This window comes from Drosophila arizonae, chromosome 5 (assembly GCF_054131065.1).
Source record: "Drosophila arizonae isolate 15081-1271.41 chromosome 5, UAZ_ARI_1.0, whole genome shotgun sequence".
Classification (NCBI taxonomy): domain Eukaryota; kingdom Metazoa; phylum Arthropoda; class Insecta; order Diptera; family Drosophilidae; genus Drosophila; species Drosophila arizonae.
Window position 1 is genome coordinate 18,602,826 of NC_142925.1, and position 13,404 is coordinate 18,616,229.

Genomic DNA, 13,404 nt, shown 5'->3' on the forward strand with positions numbered 1-13,404 from the left:
GTTCCGGCTTTGGCCTCGGCTTCGGCTTTGGCCTGCCCCAATAACAAAGTGCTAATGCCCCACGCTAATTATGCATCATTTGTAAGACTGTTCGCCGTTGTTTTTCGCGTTTTTTCCATTCTTCCTCTTCTATTCTTTCTTTTTTTGTTTTTTGTTTGTTATCCATTTTGTTGTTGTCACAGCTCATCATGCTTCTCCCTATTGTTGTGCTGCTTTCAGGTCCGCCCGTGCTCTCCGAATCCATAATTGGCACAATGGGACGACTGCCCTGCAATGTGACCCCGCCCATTTACGAGGATCGTGTGGCTCTGGTCATTTGGTATAAGGTCGGACTCAAAACGCCCATCTATAGGTGAGTTCAAGCAAAAGTAAATCCCTAAAAGTTAAAGTGAATTAAAGTATATGAAATTCTTTACCCACATTAAATATATTAAAAATATTTAAGATATCATTTTAAAGTAATTATTAATGGAACTGATAAAAGTTCCGAGCTTACAAAATTTTTATTTTTTATTTTTTGAGTTTAAAGATACATACATTACATTTTAATAATTATTATTATTTTTTATATTATTTATTTACTTTAAGAATAACTACTCTGTGTGTTGAACCTGCTGGAATCGAAAAATTATTAATTTACATAAACTAATAATTTGCATAAACTCAGATTTAGGCTTTAGATATATTTTTAAAATAATTATGATTTTTTTTTTTTTTTTTTTTTTTAAATAATATTTGAATTGAACGGATACAAATATTAAATCAGACTAGATGAGTATACATAATTAATTTCCGTGCTATTTTCTAAATCTAAGAATATCTTCTCAGTGACTAAGGAACTGCTAGAATCTATATATTATTTATTTTACTTTACAAAATCGATAATTATCGATTACCAAAAAGTAAAAATAACTAAAACTTCTCAGCGAATCCTTAGCCAGTTGTACCCTATCTCTCCACATTCAATGATAACTAGCTCAATAGCTACATTTTGTGGCTCTGACAATGCGCTGTATTGAGAGTTTGCCCTTATCAAATATCAATCGACCACATTTTTCCAACCTTCAGGCAGCTGTGTCAAACGCAGAGACTTCGCAGCAAGCTGGGTTTAGGCCACAAATATTTTGTAGAGCACACACATACACACACACAGACACAAACCCAGACACAGACACATAGAAACGCGCATAGCTACATATGGAGGTCCATAAATAAGCAAAATTGATTACCACAGGCAACTTTTGCGTGCCGAGCGCGCTCAACCCACTCAGCCACAGACAGAGAGACAGAGAGACAGACAGAGAGACAAACTGGGGAATCTGCACATGTCAGTTTGGTGTTTCTTTGCTGATGTAGGTGACTGAGTGAATGTGGAGTGTGGCTCTGGGGGAGAGTGGCACTTTTTCATTTTGATTTAATGCCTGCTAATTAAGCAATTTTTTGCATGTTTTGGGGGCTGCTCAACTGCAGCCATTAAATTAGCATAACTAGAAAATTATACACAGGCGGCCAGGCGGACCGACTCAGACGCGCCTCTAAATTGAGTAAAGTTTTTCGGGTTGCGCCAAAGAGGAGCAGACTGAGCAGACGGGGCAGACGGGCCAGGCGGGGCAGGCGGAGTCTAAGCCTCAAGGTTACATTTACAGCAGAGAAAAACTTTTTCAATTATTCATGTCGAACATTATGGCATTGTACTTAGTTGATGGCAAAGAGACTTTTGCCTCTTGTATCTTATAGATACGTCTGCATACATCAAAGGAGCCAAACTTTAATTGGATTTGTTAGACGTTCGGACGTATGTGTGAATGTGTGCGTATGCCCATGTATGTGTGTGTGTGGGTGCCGAGACACGAACAGAGACGCTGATTAGCTGATTGCTAGTTGAGGCGGCTGCCTAGCTGCCTAGCTGCCTGACTGCCTCACTGACTGACTGGCTCGCTGGCAAGGCAGTCAACGCGGCATTGACATGCGGCTGAAACTAATTGAACTTCAGCACTTCAAGGACTTGCAAATGACTAGAGCGAAAATAGTAATTAGCGTTGCGTAACGACAGTCAAGGCGAGCCAACTTGCAGGCCACGCTTCAACTCTTGTTTGTAATTAAAAACCACTCAGCAAGTAAATTAATCATAAAACGAAACTTGCCATTTGCCATTGCCATTGCCAATCCAATTGCCAATTCTTGCTGCTTCTTCTTCTTCTTCTTTTTGTTGTGCCGGACTCTCAGTCGAAAAAATTTAATTTACTCCTGCCTACCTTCATGGCACAACGACTGCCCAGGCTGGCCGCTGCCATTTCAATATTCCACAGCTCGACTCCAGCTCGTAGCACTATTTTATTTTACAATCAACTGACATGCGAGCTGCATACGATATGCGGCATGCGGCATGCGGCCGCTCTTGCTTTCTGCTCCTTGCCTCATTATGCCCGGCTACACTGCGCCACATGTCTGCGAATCACAACAGCCATGCAATAAAATACAGACAAACGCTGACAGGCTGTCAATCAATGCATAGATTGCTGCTGGTTTAATAATCAGAATATTTTTTCAAATTGCCCAGGCATAATTCCATCCACGAAAAGCAGAGAGAGTTTCATTTCAGTCAGTACAGTCCTCACTTATTATTGTGCAGGAACTGAAATTTTACAATCATAATTTTATATAATGCAGTCTTTGTAGCACTCCTGTATTCTAATTCTACTCTCAACACATTTTCTGTCATTAATGCATTTTTTATCAATTTATTGATTTATGCTGAGAACAGAATATGCTGAAAAACTGTTTAAATTTCTACTTCAATTAACTTTCAATTTTAAACTGGCAACTAAAGCTTAAAAAGAAAGTTTAGTTCAGTTTTTTTAAGTAATAAATATATAAATTTGTAATATAAAATAAAGCACTCTTTAATTCACCATAGTTTACATATTTTTCGCTTTTATTCGTTTTTATGAAATATTATGAAAACCATTCGCCCTATATACATATTTCGTCCCACATTGAAGTCTGGGGTATTGTTTATCCTACTTAAAACGCAATCATACTGTGCTCTATATTTCAACAAATATATATTTTTAATTTTAAAAAATTACAAAAAGTGATTGTTAAAAACAACTTATTAAAAAAATAGCTTATTCAGCTATAATTTAAATTTTGTTAATAATTAATATATTAAAAATTCGTATTATATACACTTTTGTGGAAAATAAGTATAATGGGTATATTGAATATTTTTGCAATTATTTCAAGTTCCGTAAACTGATATTCAAGACTCTTTAAGCAAAGAGCACACTATTCCCTTACCTTTGATACTCCTCCTCCTTCCATATACAGGCCTAAAGCAGCACATGCTGTACACCTGTCATTCTACATACTTCCACCTTACACTCATTCATAGTTCATTGCCACATTTCATATACAATTTTCTTTCTTTCTATCTTCATTCTTTCTCTCATCTGGCTTTCAGTGATAACAACAAATGCGTTTAAATGTCAATTTCATTGCCAATTTTTGGTCAAAAAGAGATCTTAAAATTTCATATAAAAATGAAACCCAAATCAAAGAGAAACTAGTGCAGGAGTAAATTAAAATTTACTTGTACTCATTAACTTGCTGACCATTAAATTAATATCAACAAAAAAATACTCAATTAAATAGACAACAATTTGCAAAAAAAAAAAAAAAAAAATAAATAAATAAATAAATAAAAATAAATATTTAACATATGTTTTATTAAGATACAGTTTATCATGAATATGTATAAAAATATTTATGTTACAGAACTTATGATATTTTTATTTTTTAATATATATTTTTTTTTACGAAATATCATTTAAATAGAATAAAATTTCTTTCCTCTTGATTATGAAAAACTCAGATAAATTAGTTTCTTCAATTTATATAATACATATAAAATTCCCCTATGCTTACGTCAGCCACGTGCTGAGCCAAAGTTCGATTCGGCATCAGGCTGGGCAAACAACAAACAGAAGCAGACTTCGATAGGAAATCTGTTATTCAACTTTGGAAAAGTCAGTGGCCCAATATTTGACACGGCAGCTGGGAATGAAAATAAGAGAGGAAAAAAAAAATAAGGAAAACTTCAAGTATATTGACTGGCCGCAGAAATGAGCTCAATATAGCAACTTTTTTAGCGCCCCTACTCCAGCCGCAACCGCAAAAAGCGGAGGAAGAGAAAAAAAAAAAAAAAAAATACAGGAATTAATCAATAATCTACAATTACAAACTAAAACAATAAATTACAGCAGACGGCTTTGGTGGCAGGGGCTCTGGCAGTGGGGGGGATTGGTGTACATTAAGTGAGATTATTAATTCATTGCAGAACCCAATTACACAGTTCACAAAAGTTTGCAGCTAGGTGAGGCAGCTTTAAAGTTTGTTGTTCTTTCCGGCTAGAGCGGAAATTTCAATGCTGCTCTTTGTTTGCTTTATTTCATTTGTATTTTATTTTTTACACTCGCTCTGATATATTTGGAACTTGCTTTCCTTTTGAATTTCCTTGCAGCGTGGACACACGCGACTCGAACTTTGCGCAGGGCACGCACTGGTCGGATGAAACGTATCGGGAGCGACTCTCCTTTCACGTGGAAGGACGTGCCGGCACGCTGACCATCAAGTCAACGGCCGAGGAGGACACGGGCGAGTATCGCTGTCGCGTCGACTTCCAGAAGAGCCCCACACGCAACTCCAAAGTGAATTTAACTGTCATAAGTAAGTACTGAGCTCACCCCACCACAGTGGATCCCAGCCTGCAGCAGCAGCAGCAGCAGCAGCAGCAATTGCATTGACATAATGCCATAATTGAGCAGCTAATTTGCTCGGCGACATATCCTGGCCACCACTCAGCTCTTGAACAAACACATTAGTTACGAAACAAGACGCCAACTGTATGCTCTGCCAAGTTTTTCAACAATTTCTCTACGATTTTTCGCACTTGCTCCCTTTTGGTCTTCGCTCTTCTCTTGCAGCTCTTCAAATGCCAACTTGGCGAAAAGTTTCGCCTGCCGCTTCTATCCGCTCTTTAAGCCAAGTGCAGAAAATTTATGCAATTTCTGCAATGAATTTTTTTTATACAAATAGTGCTTTAAATATTTTTATTAAAGTCGCTGGTAGATAATTTTAATGTGTGTATTAATTATTTAATATGCTATATTATAAATTAAATGTATAAAATTATTAATTATTTAATGAGCTTATGTTAATATATGTATTGTAGCCAACAAGCCTATATTATTATTTATATACCTTCTCTTTAAATATAAAAAAAAAAAAAAATATTTTAAATAAAAAAATAAAATATAGATTGTAAAGAGCTTTTAGTTTTTCCTACAGTTAAATACTGCAAAAGCAAAATCAAATGAATAATAGCACGTTGATATACTTCTTATTAAAGTCCTCAAATTGAAGTTCTAGGAACCAAACCAGAAAATTCCTCAAAATTGAATTTTCAACTTAAATTCGTTATCAGGTATCTGTGTGTATGTGCTCAACTTGCTAGTAAATTGCATTTGCAGATAATTCAATTTGTATTCCGTTCGGACTCAAAAGAAACCTTTCACATATCAAATTTAACTTTAATTATCCTTGAGTCGAAAAAAAAAAAAAGAAAAATGTGTCAATATTTATTTATCCACTTAAGACAAATCGAAACCTCATCTCTATTAGAGTTTCAGCTATAAGGGAAATGCTCTTTTACTTCTTATATATATTAATCTTCTATAAGCATTTCCAAGGGCACTCGTGCTACCTGTGTGGGCTAACGGTAACAGGTACAGCCACAGCCTGTAAATTCGCATTTAAATTTATATGCGAGTCCAAAGGCGTTTTTAGCTGAGATATACGACCAGGTCTTTGCTTGGCAATAAGAGAGAAAAAAAAAACCTATGGTTGGTAAATAGTTGCTGTCTGCGTTGGCGTCGCCGTCGCCGTCGCCGTTGGCGTTGGCGTTGGCGTTGGCGTCGCTGCTGCCAGATGAAGCGTTAAGCGGCATTGGCCAACGGGGCGTGGTTATGTTTTACAAACTTCTTGAGCATGTTCAGCGTGCAGTGTGCTGCTCCACCATCTGTCATTGTATGTGTGCGTGTGCGTATGTGTCTGTATGTGTGTGTGTAACTGCGTGTGTTTGTGACATGTGAAGCGTAAAACCATGGCTGGATTTAGGAACTTTGTACGTCGGTTGGCAAAAACTTTAAAGAAGATACGAGTATTAGATTAAAAGTTGCCTCAGCCTTGGGTGGACAGTTTAGACAACTTGCCGCTGCTAATGCGAGCGGTAACAAGACGCTGCGGGTCAACAGCGGCTGGGCTGGGCGAGCCAGAAGACGGTCTTGGACAGAGCTAAGTCCGCAGACTAAGTCCTGGACATGTTTTGCAAATTTGCCAGCAAATATGTTGAGCTAAGCTCTAAACCATTATGGAATGGCCATGCATACATATACATAGACGCTCCAGTCTGCCAGCTGCAAATGAAAATATTTTCCAGTGAATAATCGGAGCGTGGCGCGTGCTTCTCGGCCAAACAAGTCAAAACAGTGGCAAGTGGGCAAATAAAACAAGCGAATTTGCGAAAATTAAAAGTTTACTCAACACGTTGGCGAAAATTTACGGCCAGATATTTCACACAGCACGACTTGGACCGGGCCCAGAGAGCATCGTAAAGCCATCGAGCAGCCCTACTCGTGGTCAGAAAAAATGCGAAAATAAAATAAAATAGAAAGTGCTGACTTTGAGTTGAACTTTGCAACCTGCAAACTGCAAGCGGCGCCTGCTGCTGCTCCTGCTGCTGCTCCTGCTTCTGCTCCTGCTCGTATGCCGGACTAAACCTGGCAGCCTGTCGAGAGTGCAGAGCAGCTCTTTAATATTTGGACAGCAGTTGCTGCTGAATGGCTTAGCCAGTCTCGATGCTTTCCATGCTTCGATAACCTGAAAAGTAATATAGAAAACGTAAAGAAATTAGTGAAAATTCAAGTAGAAATCAAATAGGAAACAACAAATGTCAGTCTTTAAATTGTTATTGCTGCTGCTGCTGCTGCTAATCCATTCAACACATTCAATTACCGAAAAGTCTGGCTCGCACTAAACTATCATCTCTCTACTTGTAACAGCACCACCGGAGTCCATCATCATACTGGACAGCAAGGGAGCCACCATCAAGGATCATACGCTGGGGCCCTACAATGAGGGCTCCAGTGTGAACGTCACGTGCGTGGCCATTGGCGGTAAGTAACAGCCACACGTGCCACAGCTCGGCAGAGTATGAAGAGGCGAAGGAGTAGGAGGAGGCGTATGAGTATATTGCCAAGTGTTGACGCTGCTTTTTGTGTCTGACAATTAAAACTGATGAGCATGAAAATGCTGGCAAAGATTTCGCATTTTATTTAATTTCACATTTGCTGAAATGCTGTCGACTGCACGAGCCAGCGGCCAACACGCACACACACACACACACAGACAGACACACATGCACACAAGGAACATCAACAATGCCCACACAAATTGCATTGAGAGCACTTGAAAATTGCTAAAAGCCAAACAAGACAACAAATGAAATAGCGAAAGGCACTTGTGCACACTCGCACACACACACACACACACACACACACACATAGTCGCTAGCATAGGGGGCACTTCTTGCTCTTGTGAGCACATAAACAAACAGTCAAAGACAGCAGCCAAATCGCTGCGAGCAACTAAGCAGGAGGCGACAGGGCACAGGCAGCTATGGGGCCAGCTCAAGCCGAAGCCGTATAACAAACATATCAGTTGCACACACACACACACACAGACACACACACAGACACACACACATGCACAGAAAACCAGCAGATGTCTGCCCTTGCTCTACGTATGACCCGCTTCTTTTATACCCACACACACACATGCACACACACACATACAGCTGCACTCAATAATTCTCTTCTATTCTGCTTTGGTGCAGGTCGACCACAACCGAGGGTTACCTGGTGGCACGGCAACACAATGTTCAATAGCTCCGGCCTGGGCCATCCGCTGTCGGAGCGACGTGTGGGCAATGTGCTAACGCTGGCCAAGCTGAAGCGCAAGAATCTTCACATGCAGCTGACGTGCCGGGCGGAGAACAATAATTTGACAACGCCAATTATCAGCAGCATCGTCCTCGACATGAACTGTGAGTTTGTTGCGTCACACACACACACACACACCCACACCCCCAAACACAACCCCATCCCCATGCCCTCCCTCACTCGCTAATTAATTAATTTTTTCTTCTTATCATTGTCTGGCGCTGCAGTGCGTCCCCTGATTGTCAAGCTGCAGGGTGAGAATCGTCCGCTTTCGGCGGAGAACTCTTATCAGCTCAGCTGCGTAGTCATCGGCTCACGTCCAGCGCCAACGATTACCTGGTGGAAGGGCAGCACGCCCATGAAGAATACGCACGAAATCGTAAGTACCCAAGCGCAGCAGCGCTCTGTAACCCCTTGAGACCCGCCAACTGTACTGAAAACTGACTAAAGCTACAGCTAGGCGACTACACAAGCACCTATAATTGGCAGCGGGTTCAACTCGAACGCAAGAGTATTAAGAGCTTCCCCCACTGCACACTAAAACTTCATGTGCGAGAACACTTTACGCTGTTCATAGAAACTGTGAAATCTCAAGCATTAAGTAACGGAATTGAGAGCGTAGAATATGAAAGCATCTCGCAAATTGTATTATGGGTGAGAAGAGGTGGATTTATAGAGACAATTAGAGAATATGAGTAGCAGCGCAAAGGAGCAGCAGCTCTTTTAATAAGTTTCCACGAATATTTGTATAAACAAGTTAATTAACAAATCATCATCATTTGAATTACATTTCAAAAAGAAGAAGAAAATCTAAAGCTATTAATAAATCAGGAATTTTCTTATATATTTATCTACTATTATTTAATTTGAAAAAAAAAATTAAAAAAAAATAAATACTACGTTTTCAAAAAGAAGAAGAAAATCTAAAGATATCATTTAATATAGCAGGCATTTTCTTATATATTTATCTAATGTACTATTTATTTAATTAAAATAAAAAAAAGTTACAAAAAAAATAAATAAATCCTATTGCAAATTTAAACTAATTAAAAAAGTCTGCGTTTTGCTGCAGAAAATCAAAAATTTTAATAAATAAAATATCATTTTAGTTGAAAAAAATAAATAAATAATAAAATAGAATAATATATATTTATATATATTTTGTAATTGACAAAAAATTAAAACTATAAAAAAAAAATTGTATATTAAGCAAAACAAAGATTAATATAAATTTAAATTTAAAAATATTAGACAAATATTTATATTAATATATATTAGCTGTAAAATATGTTTTTATATATAAATACATTTTTATTATATACACAAATACTTATTAGAAAACATTAACTGTATAGAGAAATTTTAAACTTCTAGTTCAGCTTCAATATGATTCAAAATTTAATCTTACTTTAACAAAAATCAGAAGTTGAATAAAATAAATAGATAAATGAGTAAATTCAAAAACAAAAGTTAAATTAAACGGAAGTATTTTAGACTTAGTGGAGCTTCAATATAAATTGAGTAAATCCCGATATTAGGGGCAGCATTTTCAAGCATGAGCGCAGCCCAAGTGAAACATCTTTGCTCAACTATTATGCATGCCCCATAACAGCTGTGGATAGGGTGCGTACATTCAAATTTCCAAGCTGGGGGTTGTTGTCGCCCCGCAAGTCAACCCTCTTTTTGGGGACATGCTTTGTGGTAATTGAAGTTACTTTAACGGCAGTCACGTAGCTGCCTTCAATTAAAACCAGGGACTGGTCTCAACAACTGTCCGTAGCACGTCGCTGAGGGGTTGTCCTTCCTCGACTGCTGCTGCTGCTGCTGCTGCTCCTTTGTATCGCTTGACAGCACACACACACAGAGAGAGGGAGAGGGGAGTGGAAGGACCATTAATACTGTTTTGCTATTTCGTTGACTTTGCAGGCCAATCCGGATGGTAATATGACCACATCGGTGCTGACATTCACGCCCACCATCGACGATCGCGGCAAGTTTCTGTCCTGCCGCGCTGAGCAGAGCATGATACCTGAGTCGGGCATGGAGGATGGCTGGAAATTGGACATCTATCGTAAGTATCATTTCGTTTCCTTTCGTTTCGTTTCGTTTCGTTTACATTTCTTTTCAGCTTGTTGGCTTGTTGGATTGCTTATTAGCCAACATCAAAGTCACTCTGGGCGAGGCTTTTAAATGCTAATGCCGCAGCGCAGGCGGCGTATACTTAATATTTAATGTGTTTGCCGCAACTTTTAATGAAAAGGAAAGCAGCACAGAGCCGCCACCTCTGCCGATATCGGCTTTAAATACTTCCACCCGAAAATGCTGTAAAAGGCAGAGGCTATAATTTTATATATATATAATTTTTTTCGGCTGTTGTTGGTTCTTGTTTTATTTTCTTGCCGCTTTTTGTGTGCCAACTTGTGGCAAGTTTGGCAAATTAATTTCCAGCGGCGGCCGGCAAAACTTTGCGCCAAACTTGCGAAACTTTTTAACCCGCCGCAAACACCGCAAGCAGCGACGCCGACTGCGAAGCCATCTTTACGCTTTTACAGTTTTTCGACCTGTTTGCACAAAATTTAAATGGCAATCCACCTCACCACCACCACCAGCACCAGCACCACCACAGCCACTGCACCGCTTCCGTTTCCTGTTTGCCTTTGCTGTGCGCTTTGGTTGCTTACCTTTCAAAAATATATATATAAATTTGCTTATTTTTTTATGATGCGCCTCACATTATATTGAAAGCTGCGGTCCATTGAGCAACCCTTTGGTCTGGGATGGGCTGAGCTGGTCTGACTCTGTTCTTGTTTGCACAATTTGATAGATTGCTTAATAAGCTTAATTGATTCGCGCATTCCGCAGCCAAGTTTTGATTTAATTAAGTTCAGATTTTACTTGTTTAGGCCCGCACAGCCCATAAAGCAAATCTTCGCTGTCCATTTGGGCTCCACACTCGCCGCTTTCCATAGACAAGATACAAAATCCTCGCCCTGGTCCCAGACTAATTGCCAACAAGCAGAGGCACAAGCACACAGGGGAGAGGGCGGGGCAACGAGTTTTCACAACTTAAATTGCCTAATTTGTGAGGCTTACAAAATAATTACACCTTTGTGTGCTACGCCGTATTTTATTTGTTTTACGCTTTTTATGATTTACTCGTTCGCCTCGCTGCTGGCTGCTCGCTGCTTGCAGCTGGTGGGCGTGGCGTGGCGCGGCGCTTAAGTAATTTGCGCTTAGTTGCCCTGACAGCGAATCGTTTTAAGTGGTTTCTTGCATGTCTTATGCGCATTGGGCTAATCCACTAAGCTTCCAATTTCTGTGCCCTTGTAGATATACCCGTTGTCAGCCTGGAGCTGGGCACGAACTCGCTGAATGCAACGCTGCGAGAGGGCGTCGATGTCTTCTTCGAGTGCAACATCAAGTCGAATCCGTGGATCTACAAAGTCAGCTGGCGACATAATGTGAGTATAAAACGGCTTGCAATTAAGCTGAAAATAAAGATATTATAATTAGTGAATGCTGGGATATAGGCTTACTTTTTATACAAATAGAATAAATGAAATAAAATAATTTAAACAATAAATGAATTAAGTAAATGCGAATGAGAAATTAAAGTAAATAGAATAAATAATAATAAAATTAAACACAAGAATAAAGAAATAATAAAACAAGAATAAATAAATTAAATAAAATATTAAAAATATAATAAAATTAAAATAAAAAATTTAAAAAATTAATTAAACAAGATTATTAAGTAAATATAAATATATAAATAAGTTTAGCATACGAAATAAAATTTTATAATAAATCTCAGGCATGCAAATTTAAAGAATAAATTTATTAAGTAAACAAAAATAAGGGAATACATGAAATAGCTTGAAATAAAAAAAAATAAAATAAATATACGATATATGCATGATTTTTTCTTGCATGTTTCTTATATTTATTTTATTTTTAATTGTTAAATTTCTCAAATAAAAATATAGTACAATTTTGACAACTTAAATTTCTCAAATAAAAACATAGTTAATTTTTGAAAAATTATAATAAATAAATACAAGTACTTACAAATTCCTTAAGAAACAAGTGAGCAAGAATGCAAGATCTAGATAAACAAATTTGCTTTAAAAGTATCAAATCAATTTTATTTACAAAATACTTTTAAAATATTCGGAAAATGTTCATTGATTAAGTATTATATATATAAATATTTACTTAGATTAAATAATTGCTAGCTGCAGCTGTTCAAAATATTCGAAATAAAGCCAATTAGCTTTCAACTGCAAATGAATAATAAATCAGCTAGATTCTTAAAGCATTCACACGAGCACAGCATAAAATGTTGCATGTAATTACACATATGTACATACACATTTATATATACATATGTTTAACATGCATATCTAGATATACCATCAATATGGCTAATTCAATACAACGTCGATATTAATGCTTTGGCTATGCTAAGCATTTGGCCCGAGGGCCAGCTTAAGCAGCGAAGCGTAGCGCCAGAGCAGCGAAAAATTGAAGTCGTTTATTGTGCGTTATTATTTTCATTATTCACTATACATAAATTACCTTGAGGCTACACAACAAATCGAAAAACGGCGCCCACACTGCAGCGCCACATAATTGTTGCATATTTTAGGGCTGGCTGGGCGCCGAGAAAAAAATCTACACACATACACACACACACATGCACACACTCACGCACATGTTATATAGGAATTTATACAATTTATTATTGAATTATTTAGCTGCAAAAGCACTTAACAATTTATGCAGGCAGGGCCGTAAATTATGCAGCCACGCCCAGCTAGTCAACATGGCTACATCGAGGGCCGCCCGTCATGGTGCCGCGGGCCATCTACGCCAGCCAACATGAAAGTGTTATTAGCCTCAAATTAAATTTATTTCAATGCGCCGTTATCGTCAAATTGAATTTAACCCAATAAATTGTGGAATTGAACGTCAACTTGTATTTATTTGGCTCCTCGATTTCGTTGCAGGGCGCCATACTGGAGAATAATCCCGCCGAGGGCATCGTCGTGGCCAATCAAAGTCTAGTGCTGCAGAACGCGAGCCGGGCCAGAACGGGCATCTACACCTGCGTTGGCAGCAACCGCGAGGGCGACGGCGAGAGCAATCCCGTTCAGCTGGACATTCGCTGTGAGTAGTCGAGGAGTCTATCTGAATATCCTGACAATGCCTATAGAGAAACGTATTCGGCTAAATGCATATTTCAATAGCTGCAATTTGTAAACAAATGCTGACACAGGCTCAGACATGGCAGCTGCTTTCATTAGCTCTGCTCAGCCAATTAACATGCAACATGTTGCAGCAG

General features: G+C 38.4%; 1 protein-coding gene across 6 annotated transcripts in view; it reads left to right on the plus strand.

Moving 5' to 3' along the window:
* Positions 1 to 13,404, plus strand: part of side-VIII (sidestep VIII) — an 89,219-nt gene that overhangs the window by 57,864 nt on the left and 17,951 nt on the right. For all 6 annotated transcript variants that reach the window (XM_089469373.1, XM_089469370.1, XM_089469371.1 and 3 more), the window contains 8 exons: positions 220 to 352; positions 4,523 to 4,728; positions 7,122 to 7,235; positions 7,955 to 8,164; positions 8,288 to 8,439; positions 9,987 to 10,131; positions 11,391 to 11,521; positions 13,070 to 13,229. In XM_089469373.1, coding sequence (XP_089325499.1) covers positions 220 to 352; positions 4,523 to 4,728; positions 7,122 to 7,235; positions 7,955 to 8,164; positions 8,288 to 8,439; positions 9,987 to 10,131; positions 11,391 to 11,521; positions 13,070 to 13,229 — 1,251 coding nt within the window. The remainder of the gene's footprint in view (positions 1 to 219; positions 353 to 4,522; positions 4,729 to 7,121; positions 7,236 to 7,954; positions 8,165 to 8,287; positions 8,440 to 9,986; positions 10,132 to 11,390; positions 11,522 to 13,069; positions 13,230 to 13,404) is intronic.